This window comes from Trichomycterus rosablanca, chromosome 17, assembly GCF_030014385.1.
Source record: "Trichomycterus rosablanca isolate fTriRos1 chromosome 17, fTriRos1.hap1, whole genome shotgun sequence".
NCBI lineage: Eukaryota > Metazoa > Chordata > Actinopteri > Siluriformes > Trichomycteridae > Trichomycterus > Trichomycterus rosablanca.
The window spans coordinates 23898561-23925959 of NC_086004.1; the positions used below are offsets into that span (position 1 = coordinate 23898561).

The 27399-nt window shown below is 39.2% G+C and overlaps 1 protein-coding gene across 1 annotated transcript in view; it reads right to left on the bottom strand.

Moving 5' to 3' along the window:
* The window catches only part of thsd7bb (thrombospondin, type I, domain containing 7Bb), a 53221-nt gene that overhangs the window by 20298 nt on the left and 5524 nt on the right, over positions 1–27399 (bottom strand). The window contains exons 3-11 of the mRNA XM_063013435.1: positions 19428–20268; positions 14498–14746; positions 13654–13814; positions 9907–10062; positions 7775–7975; positions 3663–3842; positions 2200–2434; positions 1434–1549; positions 430–562 (exon numbers count right to left, since the gene is read on the bottom strand). Coding sequence (XP_062869505.1) covers positions 430–562; positions 1434–1549; positions 2200–2434; positions 3663–3842; positions 7775–7975; positions 9907–10062; positions 13654–13814; positions 14498–14746; positions 19428–20268 — 2272 coding nt within the window. The remainder of the gene's footprint in view (positions 1–429; positions 563–1433; positions 1550–2199; positions 2435–3662; positions 3843–7774; positions 7976–9906; positions 10063–13653; positions 13815–14497; positions 14747–19427; positions 20269–27399) is intronic.

Consider the following 27399-nt stretch of genomic DNA (forward strand, 5'->3'; position numbering starts at 1 on the left):
GGGTTGCCACTGTTGTTCACCTTGGCAAGTCTTTTAACCCTAAATTACTTGGACTGTATAAGGTCACAGTTGTAAGTGTAGTTTAGTGGCTAAACAATCAAATAACTGGGCAAATCGACTGAAGGATGCCTGTAACGGCTACAGAACCAGAATGCTGGAGAGAAAAGCTTACAATCGCTAGCATACATGCTAGTAGAAAAGCCAAAGAGTAAATCAAAAAGTCATAGGACTCAGCAAAGAGCTCAGTCCTTGCAATGTGTTAGCCCCAGATGTGAGTAACATTTTATAATGCATGGAATGCTTTAAAGCTCAGTGAACTAAGCATAGCAGGTGGGGACATTACAAAAACATCTTTTGTACATACAGTGATAGAACAATTTTTTATTGCACAAGATATATTGTGGCTAAAACAGTTCAGTATTGGCCTACCTGTATGTTGGACAAAACGGAGGGAGTTTACACTGTCTTTCCTCAAAAAGTGTGGCGGGGCAGTCCTGACCACCATTGACTGGCCTCTGGATGATGATCCGGTGTCGTGATTGGATGCTAATGCTGGTATTCACTGGCATAAAAGGGTTAAATAGAAATTAAACAGGCAACAACAGGAACTATTTGTGTATATGTGTCAAAAATGCACTACATTACCAAAAGTATGCAGACACTTTAACACCCTAAGAAAATTTGTCTATTTTAGCCAATCTTACTTTAAACATGTATATAAAATCAAGCATAGTCATACAATATCTGTATACAAATACTGGCATTGGTTAGCACAGGTTGTACTAATGATCTCAATGATTTTTAGCATGGTACTGTCATTTTAGCATGGCACTGTCTTAGAATGCCAGTCCTTTTTCAATTTAAGATACAGATGCCTTATGCAATTCCATGTAAAGTTATTGTAAAATGGAAATAAATAGAAGCAACACCAGCTTAGATAAAAAGGTAGGTAACACAAGCTAATGCTAGCACAGATGATCAGTGGTTCAGAGAGTCAGGTAGTCAGGTGACTACAGTCTTTTTTAAGCATTGCCGAAAGAATGCTTTAAAGTGCAGTTTAAAGAGGACTGACTGCTGGCCAGTGTGATACGACAGGTGAGCACATTACAGTGACCATACTGAACAGCTGTGTGAGTAAATATAAATGCTGTAGCTGAGTCCTCAAGCTAAGCTAGTGCTTTATATGTAATTAAGTATAGTCTGCTGTTGGCTGGGATGGTCCAGGTTAGTTTTTTATGATTTGATTTGGGTCCCTTTGTTTCAGTAAATGAAAATTCTAGTGCTGTACCTTACAATGACCTTCCAGAAAATGATATGCTTACAGTTTTCTAACTGACTACATATTAAGGACTAAGTTTTTACAATTTTAGGGTTATTAGTTTGGGTGTCCACAAACTTTTGGTCATTTATTGTACTTGTGTGTTGCTGTATACTTGGTGAGCAGGAGGTAGGACATGGACTCCATTCACTAAATGGTGTAACAATGCAGTCCACCTTGCATGGAAGAGTGCAGGGGAGCATCTGGTCTGGACGGGTTGATCCAGGACACCTAGAGATAAAGACACGTCATGATAAATATTCTTTCTGATTCTTTTTCTGACAGACTTTACTAATCCTGCTAACTTTAATTTGTACATTTATGTAGAAACAGCACTCACAATCAAAAAAGCTGAAGCTAAAATAAATAAATAAATAACAAACATATACATAAATGAACACTGACATTATTATAGACTGGTTTAAAAAAATATATATATTTTTTGTTATTGCTGTTTGTTACACATCTATCCTTCTCATAGTTTCTTCTTATATTTTTCCATTTTTTAAATGTATTATTATTATTTTTTAGCTTAAATTTATTTGGCTTCAGTGTGCAGTACTTTGGTCGACATTTGTTGTTTTAAATGTGATAAAGATTTAACACTGTTTTACAATTATTTTACCACATTATTTTTTACCCATTTCAGCTCATACCAACGTAAGTCTCTCCTACCATGCTTTCTGTAAAAACAAAAAAGCCACCGCATTTTTTAAAATTCTATAGGACAACCAAAGCACCTAGGGGTAAACCATTCCTCCCAGTACTAAAGCTGAGCCTATTCATTTCTCTTGGACCTATGATATTTATTTATGATTCATTATAAACTTTATAAATATCCTGACTGACCATGTTGTCTTATTTTCCTTACTGGTGCTTACCTGTTTGGTTCCACCTGTCCACCATCAAGTCGTCTGCAGGAGATGTGGCGAGTCTGTATTCCAGTGCCACAGTCTTTTTCCTTCACCTTTTCCTGTTCTGTGGAGTTTTTGTTATTGTCAGGGTCTGGTGTACAGGGGCCCCATGGAGAACTGTCCCAGTAGTACACCATAGGTGGGTGAATGCTACAAGGTCTTGACTGCTCTAGAACAGGGGCAGGTAGACATCCTCTTCCCTCTGTAATTAGATAGCAGGTTTACTTACTAAAACAATTTGCAATTACACTGTTTATACAATCAATTGCCAATGTACGTAGTTTGTAATACAGTACAAGGATAACTCACTGTTTTGTTATTAACAGAATTAAGTTATTAACAGGATTTAGTTGTTTAGTTGATTACATTTCCAGCACTTTTGACAGATTTTTTGCATATTTGGTAATTATAAAAATAGTAGTTTCAGTTCAGATCTTTAAAATATAACATACAGACGAACAGTTTTTAAATGAGCATTACATTTATAATTGTGGAATTTAGCTTCTGTTTAAGCAATTGAGGCTTAAGAGCCTTGCTCAGGGGTCCAACAATTGCAACTTGGCAGTGGTGAGACTTGATCTGGCAACCTTCTGATTACTAGTCCACCACCTTAACTACTGAGCTACCACTGTCCCAGATATCCCTTGGTCACCTATAAGTGGTATTTAGGAACCACAGCAACTCAGGCACGAGTGGGGTCCCACACCAAGCCCTGACCTCAACCCCATCAAACACCTTTGGGATGAACTAGCCAACATCAGTGTATGACCTCACAAATGCTCTTCTGGATGAATGGGCAAAAATTCCCAAAGACACTTTAAAAATCTTGTTGAAAGCCTTCACAGTAGAGTGGCAGCTGTTATACCTGGGGTGGGCAAATCCATATGAATGCCTATTACACCTCCTGTAGGTGCGTACCAATATTTTTGTCCATATAGTGTATACAGTCAAAGTGTTTGGTTGTAGTTCTAGCTGCTAAAAGTAAAACAAACATCATGTATTTGGGGAAAATCATTTATGTAGGTGTTGCGCTACAGTTTTTTTGCATGCCCCTTATGAACAGCACAATGTATGCAATATTTATAATACTTGACAGCAGATGCGATTCAGTGTGTTTAATGTCCCACTTGCTTGCAGAACATATATAGAATAACCAAGCTAATAGCTGCTTTCAGCTTGGTAAATCACAAAAGACATGCAAATCAGATCATTTGCATGATATCCACCCACTGTTTTTGTGTTTGCCATCCATTATTTTGTCAGTATTGACCAGTGGTGCATATTAATCTGAGTCCTCGAGCAAATCAATAATTCAAGGCTTTTTCTTGCTGTTACATATTCAGCGTTTGTAATTGGCATAAATTATAATCAAGATTAGGCCCCCCCACTGTCTTGCATGATGTGTTTTGAGTAAAAGCGAGCTCTCGTACTCTTCCCTGAAGGTGCGAGGATGGCACGTCGACGGATTTGTTTGCCCCCTGCTTGCAAGCTGGAACAGTAGGACCAAACACTCCAGTCTCCCAGTACACAATCATCAGGACACAGCATATGACACGGCTTCTGGATTGGAGGACTATCCTTCGGGCACCTTTTAGCAGGGGAGGCATCACCTGTAGTATAAAAAATAATAAAATTATTACGTTTTCAACCGCCTAAACTATTTCAATATTTGAATAAGACCACCACAGAGCAGGTATTATTTGGGTGGTGACAATGACATGGTGGTGGTGTGTTAGTGTGTTGTGCTGGTATAAGTGGATCAGACACAGCAGCGCTGCTGGAGTTTTTAAATACCGTGTCCACTCACTGTCCACTCTATTAGACACTCCTACCTAGTTGATCAACCTTGTAGATGTAAAGTCAGAGACGATCGCTTATCTATTGCTGCTATTTGAGTTGGTCATCTTCTAGACCTTCATCAGTGGTCACAGGACGCTGCCCACGGGGCACTGTTGGCTGGATAGTTTTGGTTGGTGGACTATTCTCTCACCACCCAAATAATATCTACTCTGTAGTGGTCCTGGGAAAGTCCTGACCATTGAAGAACAGCATGAAAGGGGGCTAACAAAGCATGCAGAGAAACAGATGGACTACAGTCAGTAATTGTAGAACTACAAAGTGCTTCTATATGGTAAGTGGAGCTGATAAAATGGACAGTGAGTGTAGAAACAAGGAGGTGGTCATAATGTTATGGCTGATCAGTGTATGTGCACACCATCTTGAACAAAGGCTTAAAGCTTAAGTAAAGTTCAGTTCACACATGTTGGCCCACACAGATTAAGTCAAGAGTATTACGCTTTTTATTCATTTCTGCAGTTCTATTTGTCATTAGCAACAGAGAGACCCTTTTAAAGGCTGAACAGCAATTTAAAAATGCACCACACATAAATGTACATTTTATAAGCTCTGAAATTACTGCCAGCCTGTTATTTTAAAGGGTGTAATTTAGTTTCTCTTTACAATAAAGACCATACTTTTATTTTAAATTGCAGTGTTGAAAGGGCTATTGTCTTGCCTGATCGAGTAGGAGGATATCTGCTGTACAGCAAAAGTCACAGGGGAACACAAATGTGTGCAGATAGAAAAAAATGTGCTGCCTCCAATAGAGATCATGTCGTCCTGTTTGATATCACATTTCCTGACATTTCAAAGTAAAAGGGATCGTAAGATGGACAAAGCAGAAAGAGAACTGATGTTATTTTGGGTTAGGTTCAGCTCTTATTCAGCCACATGCTTTAGTGTTCGGTACATGTCCACACATAGGCAACTTCCTCCAAGCTCAATTAATGCACAGGCACTTTATTTTTTATTCAAAACCTTATTCCCAAATGTATGTGTGTTCTATTCCCTTCCTTTGCTGCTATTACAGCTTCCATTCCTTTGATAGGGCTTTGTACCAGTGCAGCTGAATAAGCATTCATTTACATTTACATTTACGGCATTTAGCAAATGCTTTTATCCAAAGCGACTTACAGTACTGGGACAATATACTGTCTAAGCAATTGAGGGTTAAGGGCCTTGCTCAAGGGCCCAACAGTGACAACATGGCAGTGGTTGGACTTGAACCGATGACCTTTTGATTTCTAGTCCAGCACTTTATCCACTAGGCTACAACTGCCCGAGGTCATTAGATCAGCTGCTTTTATTGGACAAGTAGGCCTGGCCAGAGTTCCAATTCATCCCAAACATGTTTGATGGGGTTAAAGGCACACAGTAACACCCTGGACAGGGCGCCAGTCCATCGCAGGGCAGACATGCATACACACACACACACACACACACACACACACTCATACACACACCCATTCACCTATAGGGCAATTAAGTGTCTCCAATTAACCTGACTGCATGTTTTTGGACTGTGGGAGGAAACCGGAGCTCCAGGAGGAAACCCACGCAGACACGGGGAGAACATGCAAACTCCACACAGAAAGGACCCCGATCGCCCTGCCTGGGGATTGAACTTAGGACCTTCTTGCTGTGAGGCGACAGTGCTACCCACCGAGCCACCGTGCCGCCCCCTTTCTCAAACTATGTGTACAAAGTTGAAAGCATATTATATAAAGCTCTGTTTAAACTATTTTGTCCCAAAATCTTTTCCTTTTTACTATAGTTAGTTCAACAAAATAAACAAATCATCAAAAAAATTATTGTTTTTATGATGTTTTATTATGTCCCAACTTTTATGGGGTTTGTATTTTTACACCTGTTAGCAATGGGTGTGGAATTAAATAATACTGAACATGGCCAAATGTGTGTACATGTTTATTTTACTAGTGACTTTGACTGCCAACACATACTGCCAACAAGTGCATTAATTTGAAGAAATAATTATGTTATCGCTGTAGTTATAAACTCCCTCTAAACGCAACATCAGCTAAAACTGTTTAATATGAGCTTAATTTGATTTCATTAAAGCTGAGTTGATGCTTGGTGTGTGTATCTGCAACACTGAGTGGTCATGAACATTGGGGGCACATTCAGTAAATGTTTACAACATTCTTAATTCTCATTGCTCCAGATTTTTGAGGAAGCTTTGTGGTATTATTTACACACACAGAGTGCATAAGTGTGTAATAATGCTTGCACAGTGTGCGATATATGCTAGGAACAGTGTTGAGACATCTGCTGCTGAAGGAAACCCCAAAAGAGATTTTATTATATGGCTGGAAGCCTTCAGCTGGCATCTCAGAGTCAGATTGTACTAAGCTGTGCGGCTAGTGTGTGTGTATGTATGTGTGTGTGCCATTAGCAGTGTGTCCCAAGATGTCCTGCTTTCCTAAAGTCAGTGTGATAGATGAGTCACATTTATCCCTGTGGAGAGGAGGTCAGTCCAGGCCAGAAAAAGACAAAAAGAAAAGAAATCAGAAAGGAGCACATTAGGTTTTTCAGCTCCACAGTGGCCAAAAAAATATTTGATTCTCTTAAAGTGGAGCTGCTTTTCCTTTAGCCACCACCACTACACCTAATGTTTTAGTTCAGTGAAACTTTAAAATTTGCATGTACAGTGGTACCTTGAAACTCAACGTCAATTGGTTCCAGGAGTGGCATTGAGTTTAAAAGGTGTTGAGTTTCAAGGTATTTTTCCCATAAGAATGTATGGGAAACCTCTTAATGCGTTCCATGGTCCCGTGGAACTGCATATATTTTAGGCTTATGTAAAATAATGGGGTTGTTTTTGACATGTATCCACTGATAATACCACAAATATAATATAAAAAACACTAAATTACGATTTAAAAAAATAAAAAATAAAATAAAAAAATAAAAAGTAAAAAATACAATAAAACCTGCACTTTACCTTTACTTCTTCATTGACGTATTTGCAATATATTGCAGAACAAATATGTAAGCTAAAATATTTGTACTTTATAGTGTCATTATTCAATTCATGTGTTCCTTTTTGGCTATAAAGCTCGGTCAGACTCTGTCCATACACATGAAATGTACCCTCCCCCATTTTTTCACATCAGTCTGTGCGAAAAAAAACTGAATCACTGAGTAAACTGAATCACTCAGAAACAACTCTTTTCAAATGAATTATTCATTGGAATCGAATCAGGGAGCTGTGCTCTTATCTATGGTAAAGATTCGTTCGTTTTGCTGACTCTATTTCATTATAGTGTTTTGCGTAAACAACTCCATGAATCAGTTCATTTGTTCCGTTTTCGTTAGTTAGGTGGTTGAATTAGTTGAATTAGTTAGTTCACAGTTGAATGTGGTGATTTATATATTCTGGAATTATTTTGAAAACATACAAGATGGCTCAATTTGAAGAAGAGAAGTTCAGGTAAGCAGCGGTTATGCTGCTGTGTGGTTGATCTGGGTTGCGGTGCTGCTGTTTACCGTGCGTTTTCATTTTGCAATGATAGCAAAGCATAATCATAGCATAAATGTGATTGTGAGATTCTGCTGGTTTGTTTGATATAAATATTTTTACAATTTTACTATATACTTGTGGTCATGCTATAAAAATAAAAGAATAAGTAAGAAACAAAAAAGAAAGGACATGGGAATGAAGGAAAGAAATTGAAACTTGTACCTGTCACTGAAACACACTCGACTGTCTGCTCTTGGGTTCCAGGACCACAATTTCCATCCTGAGGCACACAGGGTCCCTGTGATTTCACACGCCACATGAAACTCATGGGGTCATTGCAGGTCATTGCTTCTGTAAGATGAGGGCAGCTCTCTGACTCACCCCAGCTCTCCTCGACTATAAAGCGCATCCTTAACATAAAACCTGGGAAAGGTAGAAACTGGATCAGAAAGTGTATGTGTGTCACACAAGTTCACAGAACAACTTATAAAGAATGAATTGCTAAGGGATAAGGCAGCTCAGAAACGTCAAGTGTTTGGTGACCAGAAATCCTCCCATGCTACTGCCGTGATTGATTATATAATAAAAAAAAGGAATTAAAAAGTGCGGGTGGAGCATCAACTCATTTTAAAAGCAGATGTAGTGAACCCAAAAGGCATGCTACTGTACTCAAAAACAGCTATGTAGTTCCAAGTTGTTTAGGGAAGTGGTTGCTCAGCATGTAAAATTACTGTACTACAAACTAAAAGGTCGCTGGTTCAAGCCCCACCAATGCCAGTTTGTTGTGCTCAGCTTAAAGTTGTTGCTAAGCACCTAGAAAAAAATACAGAAGTGTTGTTAAATTCCACAGTCCTGCAGTTGCAGCCAAGATTGATTAATTGCGTAGCATCAAGATCATGTTTTCCAGATCTGAGATATTAAGGATTATATAGATCCCAAACTGCAGGATTATCAGAGGAGAAGATTATTTAAGCCTGAAATTGGGACACCTCTTGCTCTTGATTATCAGGAAAGGCAAATCAGCCTTAACATTGGCCCTGTTATCCTGTAATATGAACCAGGCATAAAAAAGCTTTATAATATGGCCTCTGGTTAACAGATTGATACAGAACACAGTGACAGTGATTGCAAATGAGGTTGTTGCAGAGACACACTATATTCTGTAAAAATATATTAAATATATTAAATGTTTATTAAAGTACACTGTGAGCACTCTCAGACTCAACCTACATAATTTTATTCCAGGTTTCAGTGAAATGACAGAATGATTTTTAACCATAAATTAAAAAAAGTTCACATTAAACTTAATACTTAAAATATGACAAAGCACACAAGCAGAAAACAAACTCCCCTTTTAAGTATCTTTAATTTAAATAAAGATTTTGCTGATCAGTGTTACATTTTTAGACTGTGGGAGGAAACCGGAGATCCAGGTGGAAACCCACACAGACATGGGGAGAACATGCAAACTGCACACAGAAAGGACCCGGACCGCCCCGCCTGGGGATCGAACCCAGTACCTTCTTGCTTTGAGGCGACAGTGCTACCCACCGAGCCACCATGCCGTCCTCTTTCTCGAACTATGTCTACAAAGTTGAAAGCATAATATATAAAGCATATAATTTGGCTCTGTTTAAACTTTTTTGTTAGTTCAACTAAATAAACAAATCACAGATTCTTGTTTTTATGTTTTATAATGTCCCAACTTTTAAAATGGGGTTTTTATTTTTACTTCTGTTAGCAATGGGTGTGTATTTGAGTGGGTGTGGGGAATTAAACACACTGTCTCTGGAATTAAACACACTGTCTCTACCCTGTGGTAGTGCTGAGCCTTGTTATCTTGCATTCTTTTGTGTTGTCTTGTGTATGGCTTTATTTTTGGATCAAATTTTACACTTGTTTGTTTGAATTCTACTGCTTTTGTGTGTACTGACCTGTGCCTGTACTTTATACCTATATATCTACTATTTTCATACTTCTTCTCAAACTCACCTGGAGTATTTTTCAACATCAACATAGAGTCTGTTGAACGTCAAATGCTTACATTTGTGGTCAGATGAAAGAGAAGGATTATTTTTGTTTGTTGGCGTCTCATTTAGATTTAAAGACTTTGTGACCCTCAGAAATCTTCTTTAAATATCTAACTATGCTCCCTAAGGATGTTTTTTGCCTCCTCAACCTTTCCTTCTACTATTCATTACAATAAAATACCCTGTATGGTAGTGAATAATAAAAAGCATTTTGCAATATTGAGCGCTGGAATCAGCCACTTCCATATAAAAAGTTACTGTGTGTGCAGATTTAGACATGTAAATGTTCCCCAGGGTGTTAAATAGAACATTTTTGTCTCTCACCTTGTCTCCCATTATCCTCTAGACGGTTGTCATGGATACAAGGTCCCCAGGGTGACCAAGGTGAGAGATGACAATGTTTTGAGCAGGGAATGGTGCAAGCCTGGATCAGTGGTGGAGGAAGACCAGAGCACAAGCTTTGTCCTACAGGTCTGGATACTGAGGAGACAGAGACCAACTCAAAACACGTTCTGCAAACAAGTCATGTCAGAGCACAGAGCTAACAGTAGAAAACTTACTAGATAATGTGAGCTTGCCCATGGAAGGGTAAAAAATAAAGAAAATAAACCAGATAACAAAAAATTCAAACAGATGTTTTATAATAGTATCATACTGTTGTTATAGCAGCCAGTCATGCTGTCAAAAACATACATACAGCAACTTAGATATCAAATTACAAGGTGTAGACACATTTAAAAAGAAGTTGACTATATCATTTTGACTATAGCTGGCCACTTCTTTGTGCTTGTACAGTATAAACAGGTTCAGACTCTACTTGAACCTACCACACCCATTACAAAAGACATGGAACGGTATCCACAAGAAAATTGTCTTTATCCTAGAAAACTGGATTAGAAAAGCAGATCTTCTACAAATAAAAAAATACTGGAGCACAAATTACACTGTTCACAGAAAAGCTGCTGGAGATAATCCCAGTTTTTCAATGGGCGAAAGGTACACAGTAACACCACTGACGGGGCGCCAGTCCATCACAGGGCAGACACACATACACACACCCATTCACCTATAAGGCAATTCAGTGTCTCCAGTTAACCTGACTGCATGTTTTTGGACTGTGGGAGAAAAACGGGCACGTCCTGATATTGCAGAGTGAGATGTGGCCCTGGGTCAACAGGGGAGGTGCTTAAATTGAAATTGTTCAACCAATCACAAACTAGCTGCTATGACATCACCACATTTGCCTGGCGGCCTTTCAAACTAGCTGCTATGACATCACCACATTTGCCTGGCGGCCTTTCAAACTAGCTGCTATGACATCACCACATTTGCCGGGCCTTTCTATTTTTTTATTTTTAACCTCAACCAGAGAAGCTCCGTGCCACTGAATCCCCTGCAGAAGGTAAGATATTTCTTTTAGAAGTTCCTTGTTATACATGCTTTTAACATGCTTTCACACTGTTAAAATTTTGCTTGGAACAATGATTTCCAACAGTCTTTCAAATACTGAAAGTAACACAGTTGCTGGATCTTTTAGCTTGCATACCCATTACTTAGCTAGATAGCTAGCATAGATAGCCGACCTATGCAGTTTTAGGAAAATCATGCCTAAAATTTACTTAAAGACATCATATAGGATTGCTGTGTTGACCCAGAAGCAGTCCATTTTATATTAACTTAGCAGCAAAGTTCTGGAACTGACAGTTTAGCTTTAATGACACAGTAAGCTATATTAGCATATTATGCAGTCCCAGGAACATCATCTATGTGGTCCCAGGAACATCATCTATGTGGTCTCATCTATGTGGTCCCAGGAACATCATCTATGTGGTTCCAGGAACATCATCTATGTGGTCCCAGGAACATAATCTATGTGGTCTCATCTATGTGGTCCCAGGAACATCATCTATGTGGTTCCAGGAACATCATCTATGTGGTCCCAGACCCATCATCTAGTCTTCACCTGGGGACATCATACAGTTGCGTTGACCCAAGGATGTGATTATTTTATGTTAACCCAGGAATTGTACATTTAATAATAACAGTAGCAGCAAAGTTCTGGAACTTATATTTTAGCCTTGATGACACAGTAAGCTAGTTAGCATATTATGTGGTCCCAGGAACTTAAACCAGTTTTTAACAATATATTTCATCACTTTAAACTATATAACTTTCTGGTGGGGTAAATCAAATATCCTTATGGGCCAACTTTGGGCATCCCTGTTGTAGACAGTATAGTGCATTCGGTGTTATTTACACTGTTTTAAAACTTACCACCATCTTAAAAACACCTTCCACTTCATGCTTGGGCGCCATGTGGACCTGGACTTGAGTGCCGGACAGAGTATTTCCAAAGACGAGGCAGAGGCTACAAAGTAAGTTGTTAGTATGGATTTATCCTGCCTGTAAGTATTAAAAATATTTCTGCTACTGCTGTCTACAAATCTACCCTTAATAAAAATGATATAACTGTTGATTAGTAATGTTCTATCACTTCTTTGTATTAAAAATATGTTTCTCTCTGTTCTTTCTCAGGAATACACTCTGCACAGGAACTTCTAAAATAAATATCTTACCTTCTGCAGGGGATTCAGTGGCACGGAGCTTCTCTGGTTGAGGTTAAAAATAAAAAAATAGAAAGGCCCGGCAAATGTGGTGATGTCATAGCAGCTAGTTTGAAAGGCCGCCAGGCAAATGTGGTGATGTCATAGCAGCTAGTTTGTGATTGGTTGAACAATTTCAATTTAAGCACCTCCCCTGTTGACCCAGGGCCACATCTCACGCTGCAATATCAGGACGTGCAGAAAAACTGAGCTCCCGGAGGAAACCTATGCAGATTCGGGAGAACATGAAAACTCTGTACAGAAAGGACTCGGACCGCCCCGCCTGGGGATCGAACCCAGGACCTTCTTGCTGTGAGGCGACAGTGCTACCCACTTAGCCACCGTGCCACCCTATGCTTTGAATTACAGAAATTGAAATGCAATAAATTCCAGGAATAATAAAAAAAAAAACCCAGAACAACTCTCAGTGACTTTTATAAATCTACTAGATCTATTAATGCAAACTAAAAATGTGTGTGTGTATTTTAGTTTCTGTAACATGATAATGTAGAACGCTTCTCTCATTCTCCTCTTTAATAAATCGTTTAAATGTTATCTACATAATCAAAGAACAGTGAAGTAAAATTTTAGTAAGTAGAGAACGTTAATGACAAAACAGAAATAAACCAAATCAATAACACATTTTAATATTTAAAATAACTATCAAAACATGATTAAATTTGTATGAATAATTTTCCTTTGGCTGTGAAACAGTAGTTTGAAAGTTGTCTTGGATTCTAAATGTGAGTTAATGCTGTTACTATAGTAGTAATTTTCAAGGTATGCCAAATAAAAATTGCTTCCTACTTCAACATACATGCATTTTATAGATAATGACCAATGTTTGCCCATGCCATGCTTTAAATTTAGATCTGTGTGGATTCAGTCCAGAGGACAGAGAGTATAAATTCAAGTTTAACCTCCAATACAAAGCTAGGAGTGTTAAAGCCCAACTTATGCCAATTGCTGGGAAGTTACTGGATACATTGCTGATACTCTTTGTGGAATGTGAATACACCTTTCTCAAGTTTACTTGATCCACCAGCCAGTAAGTCAGCATGAAGCCACTTTAATAACTCAGTTAGCTGAAGCATGGGTTTTTTGGTACATTAATGCTTGATGGAGTTTAGGTCAGGTGACTGTGAAAAAAGTCAATGACAGTTGGGACTTTTTGGTTCATATCTTCTTTGGTCTTCAGGTAGTTGTTGAAAAACTTTGAGACTTGTATTCAACTTGTATTACATTTGGGAAAAAGGCAATAGAATTATTTTCACTATAGTGATCTCAGACTTTTGGCCCCCACTGTAACTTTAAATAACATAAGAAGTAACCTTTTTCAGCCTCACTGCAATATTAATATAGCAAGATGATAATGCAATCAAAATACGCTCACATAACATATCGCCCTTTACAAAAATAAAGCACATTCCTGGCTCTCATGATTTATTGAAAGATCTAATGCACTTACTTTGAGATTTTGTCATGTTATTAGGTATCATGACACAGTAGGCCTCCCGGGTCTGAATTCCACCTCCGCACAGGAAGCTGCTGTTACCGTGGCGATTATCCTGCTGACTGAGAAGAGGTCTGACCTCGCAGGAACCCCAGTTTGTCACCTTCCACTCATACCTACGATTTAGCAAATTAAATATTAAATCATTTTTCCAAAGCAAATGATCGTACCTGTTTAATTTAAAATATTTATCAGCAGGTACAAAAATACTGATTTATTTCTCTTGGTCTTCACTAATAAATAACAGTTTAATAATGACACCTATCTGACAGCAGCTGTTAGTTGCTTCTTAACCGTGACGACTTTTAATTAATGACTGTTAGTTGCTTGAAAGTTAGTAGCTATGATTTGAAATTTGGATTTGCTTTTGTAATGTAAACTTGTCCCATTTAACTTACGATCATATTTAAAGATACAGAAAAAGACCTGCAAAGTTGCTACAGAGTTAGAGGCATACTTTATTTTATGTGACTGATTTTATACACAACCAGCGATGACTTTAGCTGAAACACCTGACTAAGGTAGAAGGTAAAACTGTCAAAAAACTGACTCTACTAAGCAAAGCGAATGCTAAGTCCAAAGACATGCAAATCAGATCATACTGTTTCACAGTTTTGGGGAAAAAAATGCTTCTATATTTACTTTTCACTTTATTTAAACATATACAAAATAAAAAAGCAAACTGAAAATGCTTTAAATTACTTTTTTGTAAATGAAATATGTTTAATTAACACAATGATTAACACTAGACAAAAAAAACACAATTTTTTCTTTACTATGGCTGTGATTTACACTTTACCTTAAACAAAGTGGAAGTAATTCATCCTTTGTGTTACAGGTCTTGATTTCTTCCAGTGCAGGACATTCTTGTCCTCCAGCAGTAGGAAAGATCCTCACACTTCGCTTCCTGCTCTTGAAGCCTGGTAACTGTTCAGTCATTCTACATGTTTTCGAGCACTGACTCCATTCTGACCAATCAGAGACTTCACAGTCTTTTGCAATCACACAGGAACGAAAATTGACTGGAGTGCTGGTATAGTCACAAAGACTGGAAGAAGGAAATAAAGACTAATGAACATCACAAGAAAAAACATTGGAACATTATTAGTATTTGTTACTGTACATCCAAACTGCATTTACAATTTTAAGGTTTTCAGCTTCATTCAGTAGTTCATCCATCTAGTCAAAAACTTTTTTCATTTTTAGACCTTATGGAAAAGCTAATCAGAAGGACACAATGGGAAGATCTTTCTGAATAAACTGGCAATGATTTTTGAAGTGTCACCAGCACTAAAATCAGAAGAGTAAGAACCTTTGTACAGAAGTAAGATGAAAGATGATAAAAAATCCACATGTTTCAGGACACCTGACCTACATGGTCAAAATCATGAATGTTTTATTATTATTTCTGCTGAAGTTTTTTTGCTTTTCTTGACTTAATTTAAGAACAACAGGTATTCATATTGAGTGACACAAAGCATTAGCAAAATTAGACATTGATGTTGGGAGATAAGACCTGACACACAATCTGCATTTTAATTCATCCTGCAATGTTTGCTGGTGTTGCGGTCAGAATTCTGGGCAGATCAGTCAAGTTCTTCTTCGCCACAAAAACCAACAACAAATGTGTTTATTGAATCTAGCATATCGTTAAGTCTGCTGCAGTGCTGACTGTTTGGGATGCTCAGTCAGTCTATTTGGAACAATACCATATAACAATGCCATAGTAATTCCATATTAAAAGGTCCGCAGTACCCAGTGTGAGAGACAGGTTGGGAATCCAAAAGTGTACCACTGTCTCATGAAAGTTTGCAACAGAGAGAGAATATACCCTAACTGTGAGTGTGTGAATGTTTGTGTGTGTCTGGCCTGTGGTGGACTGGTGACCTGTGCAGGGTGTTTCCTGACTTTCACCCAATTAATTGGCATTACTGCAACAATGACCAGGATAAAGCGGTGGTAAATCAACCTAGCACAATGATGAGTAGTCTGCAGGGCTGACAAGTTTGGGATGCTCAGTCAGTCTATTTACTATCACAGAGCACAAATGAGTAGTTAAAGAAACAATTCCATACTGGCTCGGACGACGCCCGGGATAACAAGGTCAGCGGTACCCACTGTGAAAGACAGGTAGGGCATCCATAAGTTTGCAGCAGGGGCTAGTCTGTTAAAAGCAACCCATCTGTGCAGCCAACCATCTCAAAGCTGATGGCATAGTAGCATGATATCTGATGCCCCAATTCATCATCAATTACATGATACCACGTTTTTTTATGCAGATGTACCAAATTATTAAGCAGTTTTACACTCACTGTCATCAAATTCTTCAGCAGGAATTATTGCATAACTTTGACATGACATTTACAGCACACAAACATTTACATTATGAGTTTAGAAGTGTGGGTGTAGAATGTCATTTTATTTCTTCTACTTTTTTCTGCAAGGCAGCCTCTAAGCACACCGTAAGCAATGGTCCAGCAGTCTTTCATTGAAGACAGACCTGTTTTGGGTGATTTTTGGATAATTTCTGTCTATCCTGAATGATTTTCCTCTCAATATAAGGTAACAGTTTGAGTTTCAATCCAACCTTGGCAAAGGGAGCACTGATCCATGTACATTGTAATATGTGTAGTTAAACTAGCCCTATTTGTATGGGCACAAAAAAAGAAACCAGCTAGATCCAATCTTATTAAATAATAAACAATGCCACAGAGTAAAATAAATGTATAGAATCGTTTACACTGCAGTTTGTTGCGTATGGGGCATCAAAAGGAGGACCAACACAATATTAGGAAGGTGGTCATAATGTAATGCCTTATCGGTGTATTTGCAATAAAAAAAAAACTACGTTTGTAAGTTGATTAATGTGTAGACAGCATGCTATTTAAGTAATTTGTTTACAAATCCAGGTAACTCCAAAGAATTTCCTACAAACTGAACAAGATTATTAAAAACATAAGCTTAAATTCTCGCACAATATGGACACAGTGTCGCTAATGTGAACTCAAGTCTCAAAAAAACATTGTGGAATTAAGTGAATTAAAAGCTCAGCCCTTGAGGTCCTTTGCATCTAAAAAGTTCAGGTTACTTTATCAACAACAGCACATGCTGCAAGCAAAATATGAAATATTTATTCCTACATCCTACCCCTTTTTTATTTCATAATACTACCCAAAATATTTCACATCTATTTATCATGTGACAAATTACACGTTAGTAAATGCATACACACACACACACACACACACACACACACACACCGCAGTCCTGTAGGTAAACAGAGAACTGTAAACAAGGTAGACACCAATACACCTGCAGCCAGATGGCATTTTATAAAACACGTAAAAGCAGCTGTCACCATTAACCATGAGCCCCACAAGGACCTGAGTGATTTATCTGTACTGTCACTTGTTCAAAGGAAGGAGGACCTCATAACCACACAGCTTAGTATAAACTGAAACTAAAACGTCACACTCATACGTAAACCCTGTGCATGCTGCTGTCAGACTGTGTAAATGATAAAGGTGTTATCTACTTCCAGTTACAAACCCAAATCAGAAAAAGTTGGGACAGTAGGAAAAATGCAAATAAAATAAAAATGCAGTGTTCCTTTTATTTACTTTGACTTTTACCTGATTGCAGACAGTTTGAACCCAAGATATTTCATGTTTTGTCTGCTCAACTTTATTTCATTTGTTAATATACCTCCACTCCGTGTTAAAGTGACATTCACATGGATGGCAGGAGCCAAGATTTCCCAGCAGAACATTGCCCAAAGCATCACACTGCCTCCGTCGGCTTGCCTTCTTCCCATAGTGCTTCCTGGTGACATGCGTTCCATTGCTCTGTGGTCCAGGAACCATTTTTCCTGCTTCTAACACATCAACTTTGAGGATAAAATGTTCACTTGCTGCCTGATATATCCCACCCACTAACAGGTGCCGTGATGAAGAGATAATCAGTGTTATTCACTTGGGTTATAATGTTATGCCTGGTCAGTGTATGAGTATATACAAAGTATTATGAGTATTCTAATTATACATTCATAGGCATAATCAAATATGTAAAAAATCTAATGATGATAATTTTATTCACTATATTAAAAATTTACACTCTATAAATCAATGCTACATAAAACAAGGCAAAAACCCAAATATAAAGGCAAAATAAGTCATGCCCATTAAAAAAAACTAAAGGTGCAGTAAAGATGGCCAATATCCTGACTTGACTCCCGATTTTGAAACTATGAGTCCATCAGAGAGATCACTTAGGACAGCTTAGGAAATCCAGGAGAATTTGCCAATAATCAGTGTTGCACATTTGCTACTTGGCTGACCAATGTACCCACACACAATCACAGACCAATACCTCTATGCCCTAACTAAAAGGGAAAACACACTTTAAATTTAGAAAATGTACTTGTTTTCTTTTATTGAAACATCCTTCGTAATAAACAGATGAGTGTCACAAAGCCCATCAACCTTACTTGTATCTAACTGTGTCTAGAACAAAGTAAAGACTCGGCAGTGCACTGAGCTAAAAGTACAGCTTTATAAACTGGAGCTCTGGTTCGGTGCGTTAGTGCTAATAAGTGCAGACGTTTATATAGCACACTTGCTTGTTGAGCCTTGCTTCCTTTCATTGGTAAAAGCAGGTGTCAGACACTGACCTGTTATAGCAACATCTGCTTGGAATTCAGATGACACTTGGAAGCTGAAAAGTGGCACACCAGAGGCCACTTGGAAGTTGGAGGGGGGGCAGCTGAGGCAGGCAGCAAAAAAGTCAAATTTAACTGTCAGGCAGCAGCCTCTTTACCATCAGGGAGACGAGCAGCAATTTCATTGCCATCAGTAACATCAGCAGTGGTGGCATTGGTGCCAGCAGGTGCTATATGTTTTTCAGAAATTGTAGCTTCCTAGGTATCAGGATTTGGCCCATTTTCCTGCGCACAATCTTATTTGTTACTCTAGACTCTTGGACTCCTGTGCCACAAAACATGGTGTTGATTCCACTTTGGAACTTTCTCAATGAGGAGAACATTGCAGTCCATTAATCCTGGGTGTCCTCTTATGATTAAGTCCTTTATACTGTACATTTGCATTCCTACAGCCACCACTACTAATAATAATGATATGCCAACTAATACTTTTACAAAAAACCTAAGCTCAATTAATTAACAGTTAATTATAGTATAAGAATATAACAAAGTACTTATATTGAACACCATTTTTAAATCAAGGAGCTCAGCTAAATTTGTATACATGGCAAGCTGTGATGGCCATAAACTATTTGATAACTGCTGCCACTATTTGTATGTGTCTGTGTCTAATTTAATTATTTATTTAACATTCAACAGCAAATGTACATGCTTTTAGTGCTACAAGAACTAAGCTTCACACTGCTACTTTGCAAGAAGTGACCTAATTGACCATTCCTCTCTCAGACACTGCCAAACGTATCTGTGAGGATGCACGGCAGGTCGATAGATTACAATCTTAATGGTGGTGGCTAGCGCATTAGACTGTGTCACTCGAGCACCCTGTCAACAAACTCTTTTAGGTAAAGAATTCACTCCTAGAACTACCACTGACTTTGTATTAACTGCTATTTTCTCACTACAAGACAATGTACTAAAATTGTTGCCAGAATTAAATTAGCACGGCTACTGCTTGGACTGGTATGAGTACAGGATTTGTGTGGAGGATTGATGAGTGACTTATTGATCTTACCTCAGCATGGCATTTCTGCCGTCACTCCTTGTGCAACGAACCTGCCGTGTTTGGTAGCCGACATGAATATCCCAAGATGCTTTAAGGCCTCTGTGGTGGTCATGGTAATGATGTTGAGAAGGCATTTTCCCAGAATGCTGCCCTCTATGTGATGATCTTTCAACTATGTGTCCACTCTGATTACTAAAGTCCACTGTGGTCCTTCCGTTGGGTGTTGCTGGTTTGCGTTTACAGGGACTCCACGGTCCTGCCCACAGGCTGTAGCTGTGTTCCTGTTGCTCAAACGGACACTGTGAAGGATTGGAGGCTTCATGATTGCAGGAGCGGCTTTGAGTCAATATCGGACATTCGGCTCCACCGAAAAGAGGAGGTGACAGTACCTGGCGGGTGCGGTGCTGTAAGGCAGGGCCACAGGTGCGACTGCAAGGTGACCAGTGAGAAAAAGTGGAAACAACGCAGTCGAGTGGGCATGGAAGGAGACATGCCCTTTCCAGCTCAGGGGAGGAACTAAATGCCTCACACATGTGGGAATTCACAGTGGTCCTGTTTAAAGCTAACACACATACTGCAGTTCGTCTTTGTAACCCTCGCTGAGCTGTCACGCACTGCTCAGGAGGGAGGGGAGAAGCCGGGGCACATGGACCCCATGGGTAGGCCTGCCATTCAAACAGCTGGCGCTGCCACTCACACACTTTGACACAAGCTTGCTGGTGTGCTGGACGCTGCCAGGGGTGACAGTTGGATTGGTGGGTACTCCAGCCTTCAGAGTGAACACACCACACTGAGCGAACCTGTAGGCCTGGAGCGCCACAATCTGGAGCTACACACACCCCCCACATTCCTGCAGAGAGAGAGAAAGTGCATGGTTGAGGGTGAAACAATAGCTGTTTTTATAGAAACAAAAATGCACAAGATTAATCAGTTCAAGTTTTAATGTCAAACACAGTCAAAGACAATTTTGTATCTCTATTTTATCTCATTTGCACGTCTTTGGACTGTGGGAGGAAACCGGAGCTCCCGCAGGAAACCCACACAGACATGGGAAGCCGGACCGCCCCACCTATATACATGTCTGTATATAGACGCCCAACTGGCCGAAAGCACTGCTGGGGATTCAAACCCTGGATCCCAGTGGTCATGAGCTTTTTTCTGTCTTGTTTTCTTATCACATTAAGCATCTTTTGACATATGGGAATCCTAAAAATATTAAGGCAAATATTAGTACTGTGTGTCATTGACATTTTAAACTCTAACATCAATCCCTGAGGTGGTGTCCTTTAACAACTAAGACCTAGTCACAATAGACTTCCTGGCTTTGCTCAAAACCAACTGTTACCTTTATTTCTGAGCTTTGCTCTTTAAAGGCCAGTGATGAGAGCTGGAAAGGATCTACTAAAGAACAGGATTAATACCCAGGACTTACACACACAAGCGAGTCAGAAGCCCATGTACAAGGGCTACCACCACAGGCGTTTTTCTTACCAACACAGATAGCATTTTCTGATAGATAGATTTTCCATCCCCATTACACTGTCAGCCTCTGTCTCATGCGACAACCTTGCTGGTAACACACAGAAAGACACGCTATATTCAGGTATTCTTCTGCCACTCAGGCTGTTGCGTTGACCAGACAGTAGGAGTCACTGCAGCAGCAATATAGTACTACCACATTTAACCTTTCCTTTCTCAGACACGTCCATAACAGGTTAATGATTGGTCGGCATGATCGACTTTTTCACCAACCACACAGCTTTAGACTTTAATTTTTAATTAACAAGTTGTTGAGCTTTATGCACTGCTTCCAGGAAACAAATGTCTATTTTGTACATATTTACCTTATTATTTATTTAACAAACAGGCACTGAAGTCAATTTAGCAACAACTGAAGGTCATTTGCTTAAAGCAAATAGTTAGAAACCATGTTTTCTCATGCCTGCCTAATTAAGTGGAGTTTGTTGGAGCAGTGAAAGAACTGTAATCATCAACTATTAATATTCATTCGAGTATAAAGTTATGATTATGGCAATGATGTCTAGCTTTGAGTTGCCCTGTTTTAACACCGGCTAAACTACGTCTCTAAGGGAAAGACATTCAATCCCTCCTCCATCAATCAGGCCGTCGTCATGGTAACCGTGGCCCAACAGATGGAGGGATGGCAAGAGGAGAAGCGCTCCCTCACCGCTACTTATGTCGCCAAGGGTTAAAGCAGTGCACTCTGACAGGGTTGGTAAGAGGGCAGCAGAAGTGTATCGAATGCAGCTTGGCTGAATTGATTAGGTCAGTGGGTTGCTAATGAAGCTGAAGGAAGTGGAAAACAAGAAACCAGGCCTGCCTTATCTTTAGATCAGTCAGTTTCACATCACTTAGTAGCTCTGTTGGACAGTCTGCTGTTTTCATAGCAGGGACGTGGCCAGCTGACAAAAAGGCTGTATGGTTACATGTTGTTTTCCATGAATAGCAGCTTTTCCTTAAGTAGGTTTTAGTGGGATGACCACCTCCAGTTTAACCCCTCAAGTCACCCTTTTTTATTTTTTATCTAATACTTTTATTTTTATTCATATTACATTTTACATATACACAGATCAACCATAACATTAAAACCACCTCCTTGTTTCTACACTCACTGTCCATTTTATCATCTCCACTTACCATATAGAAGCACTTTGTAGTTCTACAATTACTGACCATAGTCCATCTATTTTTCTACATACCATTTTAGCCTCCTTTCATGCTGTTCTTCAATGTTCAGGACCCCCACAGGACCACCACAGAGCAGGTATTATTTAGATGTTGGATCATTCTCAGTAATGCAGTGACAATGACATGGTGGTGGTGTGTTAGTGTGTGTTGTGCTGGTATGAGTGGATCAGACACAGCAGCGCTGCTGGAGTTTTCAAATACTGTGTCCACTCACTGTCCACCCTATTAGACACTCCTACCTAGTTTGTTCACCTTGTAGATGTAAAGTCAGAGGCGATCGCTCCTTTATTGCTGCTGTTTGAGTTGGACATCTTCTAGACCTTTATCAGTGGTCACAGGACGCTGCCCACAGGGCGCTGTTGCCTGGATATTTTTGGTTGGTGGACTATTCTCAGTCCAGCAGTGACAGTGAGGTGTTTAAAAACTCCATCAGCACTGCTGTGTCTTATCCACTTATACCAGCACAACACACACTAACACACCACCACCATGTCAGTGTCACTGCAGTGCTGAGAATCATCCACCACCCAAATAATACCTACTTTGTAGTGGTCCTGGGAGAGTCCTGACCATTGAAGAACAGCATGAAAGGGGGCTAACAAAGCATGCAGAGAAACAGATGGACTACAGTCAGTAATTGTAGAACTTCAAAGTGCTATTATATTGTAAGTGGAGCTGACAAAATGGACAGAGAGTGTAGAAACAAGGAGGTGGTTTTAATGTTATGGCTTATTGCTGTAATATAACTTGTATTGGAAATGTAGAAATAGCTTGGTTAACATTTAAAATGTTGTGAATGTGACACTTATTTTGCAGAATAAATCAGTTCAGCTTGTTGTTCATGCTTGGCTCTTACTGAGTTTTATTCAATTTCTAAATACCACCTCTCCAACTGAGTGTGCCATTTATGGTGCGCTGCAATTCAGAGCTCTGCATGCACTTTCTCGCTCTCTCAGTAAGCTACTAAGAACTTTTCTCTTTGCAGCATGAAGCTTCCTTTAAAATGAATCTATTTGTGCCATATGCGCAGACACCTGGTGCAATCCATTGCAAAGAATCCGACAGTTACTCTAAAAGAGCTCCAAGTCTCCAACTATTTCTGCAGCGCTCCATAAATCAGGCGTGGCAGTGTAGCATAAGGAAAGCACTGTTTAGATTAAAAAGCTTATGACTACATGTAAGTCTCAGGAAAAAAACTAATGTGGAAAAAAACAGGTACTGCACATCACATGGCTAATATCATTCATATGGTGAAACATGGTGGTAGCAGCATCAGGCTAGTTGGGTGCTTTTCAGACTGGTAAGAAATAAGGGATGGGTGAATGTAGCCGAAAACAGAAACATACTCAAAGAAAACCTCCCCCATACATTTATAAATGGCCAACAGTGGCCTAAAAAATATTTTAATGTGACAGTGACCTAAAAGTACAGCCAAAACAACAATGGAGTGGATTCCGGAAAAAAAAACTCTGAATGTCTTTAAGTGGCTCAGTCTTGGTCCAGACTGAAACCCAGTAAAACATCTGTAATTAGAGGGGTTAATAGCACTCATTGTCTCTCTGTATTACATTCTGAGAACACATTGCATTTACATTTGAAGTTAAATCAGTCTCTAGTTACTGTAAAACACTGCAGACTCAAACAAATCTTTACATTAGGTGACAAGGATAAGCAAATTATGGTCCAGGCTATGACATTTTAATTCACGACTGCCTGACTGACAAGGTAGGTGATGATACAGCATGTGCTTTCTCCTCTCGTGTCAATTAACCAGAGCGCGAGCGAGAGAGAGTGAGAGTGGAAAATGCCCTCAATTTGCTTTTAGTACTACACATTACCCACTCCTCCCATTTTACATTAAAATTTTTAATGGATCACAATTCAGTTGGATCATATGTAGTGAATTGAAAAAGTAATTGACATTTTTCTTTTGTCTTTACCTTTGTCACTGCATATGTCAGACTAAAAGATTTCAGATGTATAAAAAAAAACAGTTAAAACATGAATAAAAAACCTCCACCTAGTGTGTAAAAACAGAGGGACAATTACCCAACACCCATATCACCACTGTAACCCACCCTAATAACTAAAAAAATACTTGCAACACCTTTAGCAATAATGAAAGCTTTAAAATGAGTTCCATAATAAATAAATAATAAAAATGTTGCTATAGGTTTTGGGGCATCTTTATTAGGTTCAAGTCAAGAGGCTAGGCCAAACAATTTATTATTTCTTGATGACAGGTTGTTCATCCCCCGTGACCCTAATTGTATAAAGTTTCGAAAGTCTCGAAAAGGTTTTTTTTTTTGCAAATGTCAGACAAAAACTACAGTTTCTCCTGGTCAGTTCTTTTCTTATTGCTGTGAAAGCTTCTAATGTTTGAATTTCTGCAATTCATAGAAAATGTAAATTGAACATGGCCAGCTAAAATTAAACCCTGGTCCTTTATAATCAACTAACCTGGCTCACCAATCAAATTTGGTTAAATGGTGTTTCCTACATTTTAATAAATTAATCAGACCCACTGCATCCCCGACCAGAATAAAGTGGTGGTAAAACAGTTAATTAATTAGTGTATTTTACTACACACTATGAATAAAATTAGCACAAAACCTGCATTGCAATGAAAAGGCAGCAATAAAATGACAACTTTATTGCTCCCTCAAAACAAAGACCTTATTTAGATTTAATAACCATCAGCTGCTTTTTAATCATACGTTAAGATGTTTATTCACAGCAGAGGATAGCTGTTGATTTTCTAATAATGAGTTTCCTTTGAGCCCTCCCGACCATAATGATGCACTCTCTGGGTTTTCAGATAGGGAATATAAATGACATAATAAAACACAGGGAGACGCTTATGAGAAGCATTGACAGCAAACAACAAAATAAATGATAGTTTTTACAGGAACAGCGGGTCTTTGTGTCACTGTGGCCCAGAGATCTTTAGATGATTCTTTATCTTTAATCCAGAACATCTTCACAACCACCCACCCACCTACCCACCCTTACAATCACATGCACAATCTCACAGGGGGGATTGTTTGAAGAATAGGATGTCTCAGCTGTGCCAGCTGCAACAATGGGGCACATGACAGATTAATTACCTAGTAATGCCCATAGAAGCTTTTCCACTGTTCTCACTTTCACAGAGCTTTTGGCAGATATGTGGATACTCTTTTCTTATCATGAGTGGGTGAAATCTGACATCCTAGTTTCTGACATGATTGTGCATCAATGAGAGCAAAAACTCAATGTAGGAACTGTATTCCTCAAACCGCCAAATCACTGTGTAGCAATCAGCTAATAATACTGTAATACTCTACCTGTCCACCAGAGACCGCCATCTCTGGAGTTTCTGAACTTCATCTTATACCTGCATGATCAGACATCAAATTTAAGGAGATTAAATTAATGGTTTTCACAGTGAGAATTTTTTTCTGTATATTTTCTCCTTGTTGCATTTGTGTTTGACCTACTCTGTTCTAATAATCAGATTTTTAAAATAATCCATTTTGTTATTTGCTTTATCTGCTTAACCTGTTTGACATGCCCCCCCCCCCCCCCCCTGATTTTGGACCCCTGTTTTTTTATAATTAATTAATTATTACTGTGCTAATGGAAACACTTGCTTCCCAGCCTGATGTCCTATGCGTTGATAATTCATACATCTGTTCAGGAAACATCTGGCTTAACACAGGCTTCTTCTGCAATGAACAAAAGTAAAATGTGACTGTTTAAAAATAAATAAATTAATAAGTAAATAAATAAACAAGGGCGGCACGGTGGCTTGGTGGGTAGCACTGTCGCCTCACAGCAAGAAGGTCCTGGCTTTGATCCCCAGGTGGTCTGGGTCCTTTCTGTACGGAGTTTGCATGTTCTTTCTGTGTCTGCGTGGGTTTCCTCCGGTAGCTCCGGTTTCCTCCCACAGTCCAAAAACATGCAGTCAGGTTAAATGGAGACACTGAATTGCCCTATAAGTGAACGGGTATGTGTGTGTGTATGCGTCCCATTGAAAAGACCCCTCCCCCCCCCCCCCCCCCCCCCCCCCCCGACCCTGATTGGATAAGCGGATAAGAAAATGAATGAATGAATGAATGAATGAATAAATAAGCAAACCGACTTTATTAATAGACTGGTATAGATGTCATTACTATATTATTTGCATGAACAGATGTTTGTTTCTATGTTATTGTTGTGAATAACTATCTCATACACAACCAGATATCTTTTTATTAGATCAGGTGTTTAATCCCATATTCCATTGTGTCGGCGTGACAATGAGGTTGCAGTCGCAAAAGATGTTTTGATAAAAAGTATAATGACAGCGAGCTTTTATATATATTTAATATAACTGTAAAAAGTATAAAAATGTTTAAATTAACCAGAAAATCTTGATAGGACACACCTGGACATTTTTTAACAGTGTAATTAGCTAAAGCTGGTGTGCTATATTAGAACCGATCCTAATTTTGTGTAGGTAACAGTAAAATATAGCAGGAGTCAAATTGCTCTGGGTGCAAAGGATTTAAATCTCAAACTCATTTAGTTTCTCATTTCTTGTGTGATATCAAGCTGTTCTGCAAGGAGCGAAATTACCAAACTTCATCCTCATTGTGTTCCTTCTGAACAAGATACTGAACTCCTCAGTTCTGTGTGAGTTGAAATATCGGTGCAACTCTCACTCACTCACTCACTTTCTTAACTGCTTATGCAATCAGGGTCACTGGGGGGTACCCATTCACCTATATGACAATTCAGTGTCTCCAATTAACCTGACTGCATGTTTTTGGACTGTGGGAGGAAACCAGAGCTACCGGAGGAAACCCACGCAGACACGGGGAGAACAAGCAAACTCCGCACAGAAAGGACCCGGACCGCCCCACCTGGACCTTCTTGCTGTGAGGCGACAGTGCTACCCATTTAGCCTCCGTGCCATTGGTGCAACTGATTACTTGTAAAGAACCGTGGTGGTGCAGTGGGTAACGCTGTCACCTTACAGCAAGAAGAGCCTGGGTTTGATTCCCTGACCTAGCGGCCAGAATCCTTTTTGTGTGGAGATTACTCCTGCTAGTCCAAAGAAATTAGAAATTGCCATAGGTGTGTGTGTATGTGTGTGTGTGTGTGTGTGTGTGTATGTGTGTGTGTGTGTGTGTGTGAATGTGTGTTTGCCTTATGATGGACTGGTGACCTGTTCGAGGTGTTTCCTGCCTTTCGTCCAATGAATCAGACCTACTGAGAGCCAGATGATTGCGCAATAATTATTGTCAGT